Here is a 2,344-nt window from a genome sequence, read left to right on the forward strand (position 1 = left end):
TCGGGCCCAAAAAAACTGACCGGGACATCCCTAGTCAATATCTTTGATTGCTTATCTTTGCATCAAAGAAGAGTTTTTAACTACTAAAATAAGTTTTGTGCTTGAGTTTTTGTTGCTGTACTTGGTGTAAAAATGTTACAGCTGAAGTTTGACATATTTTCCTTTAAGTATTGGAACAATTAATTGAAAAATAGAGCTATGTGTCTTTGATTCAGTTTGCCAAACAAGCCTGAGGTTTGCTTGGAAATGACCAAAGGAAGGCATCTGGTAAAACAGGTTTAAAGTTACAAAAGATCACATAAATGCATGTGGCCCTACATGCATGTACAGCCTGGGCTAAACATGTTTTTACTAGGAAAAAATATTTGAACATAACTACTAAATGCATTTGGGCCAGATTTGTAATCAAAGAGTAAAGCACAGGTTGATGCCAGTAATTTATTCCGCTGAATAACCTATTGGAATCCTGTGAACTATTTTCTGTTGTCTTGTCAAATAAAATGTTTCCACTGCATTTATCTGTTTCCTGTGTATTTTTCTAACAGAACAGTTTGACTTTTAGCTGAAAATTGTGCATTTGAAAAGTCTTAATATCCTGTCTTGGACTTTGACTTGATGTTCAAAGACAGAATCGTTATGTTGGGCCATAAGAATCAGATGGCGTATCTACACAGGAAGTGAATTTTTAAGTGCAAAGAAACCTGACCGAACCGTTTAGTGGAACGGAGGCTCCTCTGTGATAATCCACCAGTGTTTCAGTACTGCTGAGATGGTTGCAGGACTGCAAAAGGAGGGAGAGTCCCCAGTCATTCCCACTAAAAGGCCTCAACCGAAGCAACAGCGGCAGACCAAAATGTACAAATTCCTGACAGAGAGACAGAGAAAAAATACATTCACATGTGAATAAAAATAAATAAAGAGTTCCCATTTTAGGACATGGTTTGTTGGCATTTGCTGTGAAGCAATAAACTACTTAAAACAGGAAAACTGACAGATTTAGACGTCAGAAGACTTACAGACGCAGCAATAAATCCACAGATTACTTCAGACAGTTAATGTTTCTAGGATAACGAAGTCACTCCGTTTCAGAAATCAACTGGAAAGTCTTTAGGATGAAACTTCATACATAGCTAATTTTTAACCCTTTAACAACAAAGCTGTAGTCTTTATGTTCTTTGATTTACTGTAACTTGTCAACCGTTAACACGATAATTCCAGCAGATTCTGAAGGAGAAAAACAGCTCGACATAAACTGCTGGAATTATTGTGGTAACGGCTGAAAAGTGACAGAAATTTACATTTAAACATGTTTTTTGTTCAAAATTGTTCGACCCCAATGCATTGTGGTCTGCATTCACTAATCTAGGGAGCGTTGATGCACGCTGGTTTTTCGCAAAGACTTCTGAAAAATTTTGAGAACACTCAATTTTGGAATTAGTAGATTTATACAGCAATAGAAAATGGTGAACGGACTATTTAGTGATTAGAGGGAGAATTCAGACAACCACTGAAATCATTATATATTGACATCATCACACAGTGATATCATTAGTGACATCATCACAAAGTGACATCATTAGTGACATCATCACAAAGTGACATCATTAGTGACATCATCACAAAGTGACATCACACAGTGACATTATCACAGTGGCTTCTTCACACAGTGACATCATCACACAGTGACATCATCACACAGTGACATAATCAAATAATGACATCACATTGTGACACCATCACATAGACTTATGACATCCCACGACATCACGCGACATGATAAAACATCATTGTACGTCATCACTTCACATTTGAATTTCTCTGTAGCTGGCGTATTTCAGTGCAAACAGATATCTACCTTTGCAAGAGGTTCACATTTCTCTGAAAAAAATACATTAACTTTTTGAACTTTGAAAACAAAAAGTTAATTCAAAATGTCGCACGTGGAAGAATTTCAGCAGATGGATGTTTCCATTGAAGAAATGAACAACATCACAGAGAGAATTCTGCAGCAAAACGACACCTTGAGCAAGCATGCTGAGGCTCTTGCCAAGGAATTGCGAAGAAGGAAAGATTTAGATGCTTCATACAAAGACATGAAAAGATCCTGGAAAGCTGCTCTTCAGGAAAACAAAAGACTGGTGAAGCAGGTGGAGCATCTAAGAGTGGAAGTGGAACAGGAGATCCACGTGGAAAAAAATCATGAAGAAGAGAGGCAAAGAACGTCTAAGATCTCAGAAAGTAATCAACAACTGAGAGCAGTAACAGACGCACTTCAGTCCAAACTTCAGCGACTGCGAGAAATGAAAGAAGAAATTTCTGGCTACAAGGCTGAGCAAAACAGTTT

At 37.6% G+C, this 2,344-nt stretch overlaps 1 protein-coding gene across 1 annotated transcript; it reads left to right on the top strand.

Annotated features, from left to right (window-relative positions):
- Nucleotides 1-1,363: 1,363 nt before the first annotated feature.
- On the top strand, nt 1,364-2,344 carry LOC112162115 (eisosome protein 1; the record flags this gene model as incomplete). The annotated part of the gene is given in 1 exon segment (XM_024297775.2): nt 1,364-2,344. A coding segment is annotated over 1 exon segment (413 nt), but the record flags the coding sequence as incomplete, so codon positions are not given.

This window comes from Oryzias melastigma, linkage group LG15, assembly GCF_002922805.2.
Source record: "Oryzias melastigma strain HK-1 linkage group LG15, ASM292280v2, whole genome shotgun sequence".
In the NCBI taxonomy this organism is placed as follows: Eukaryota; Metazoa; Chordata; class Actinopteri; order Beloniformes; family Adrianichthyidae; genus Oryzias; species Oryzias melastigma.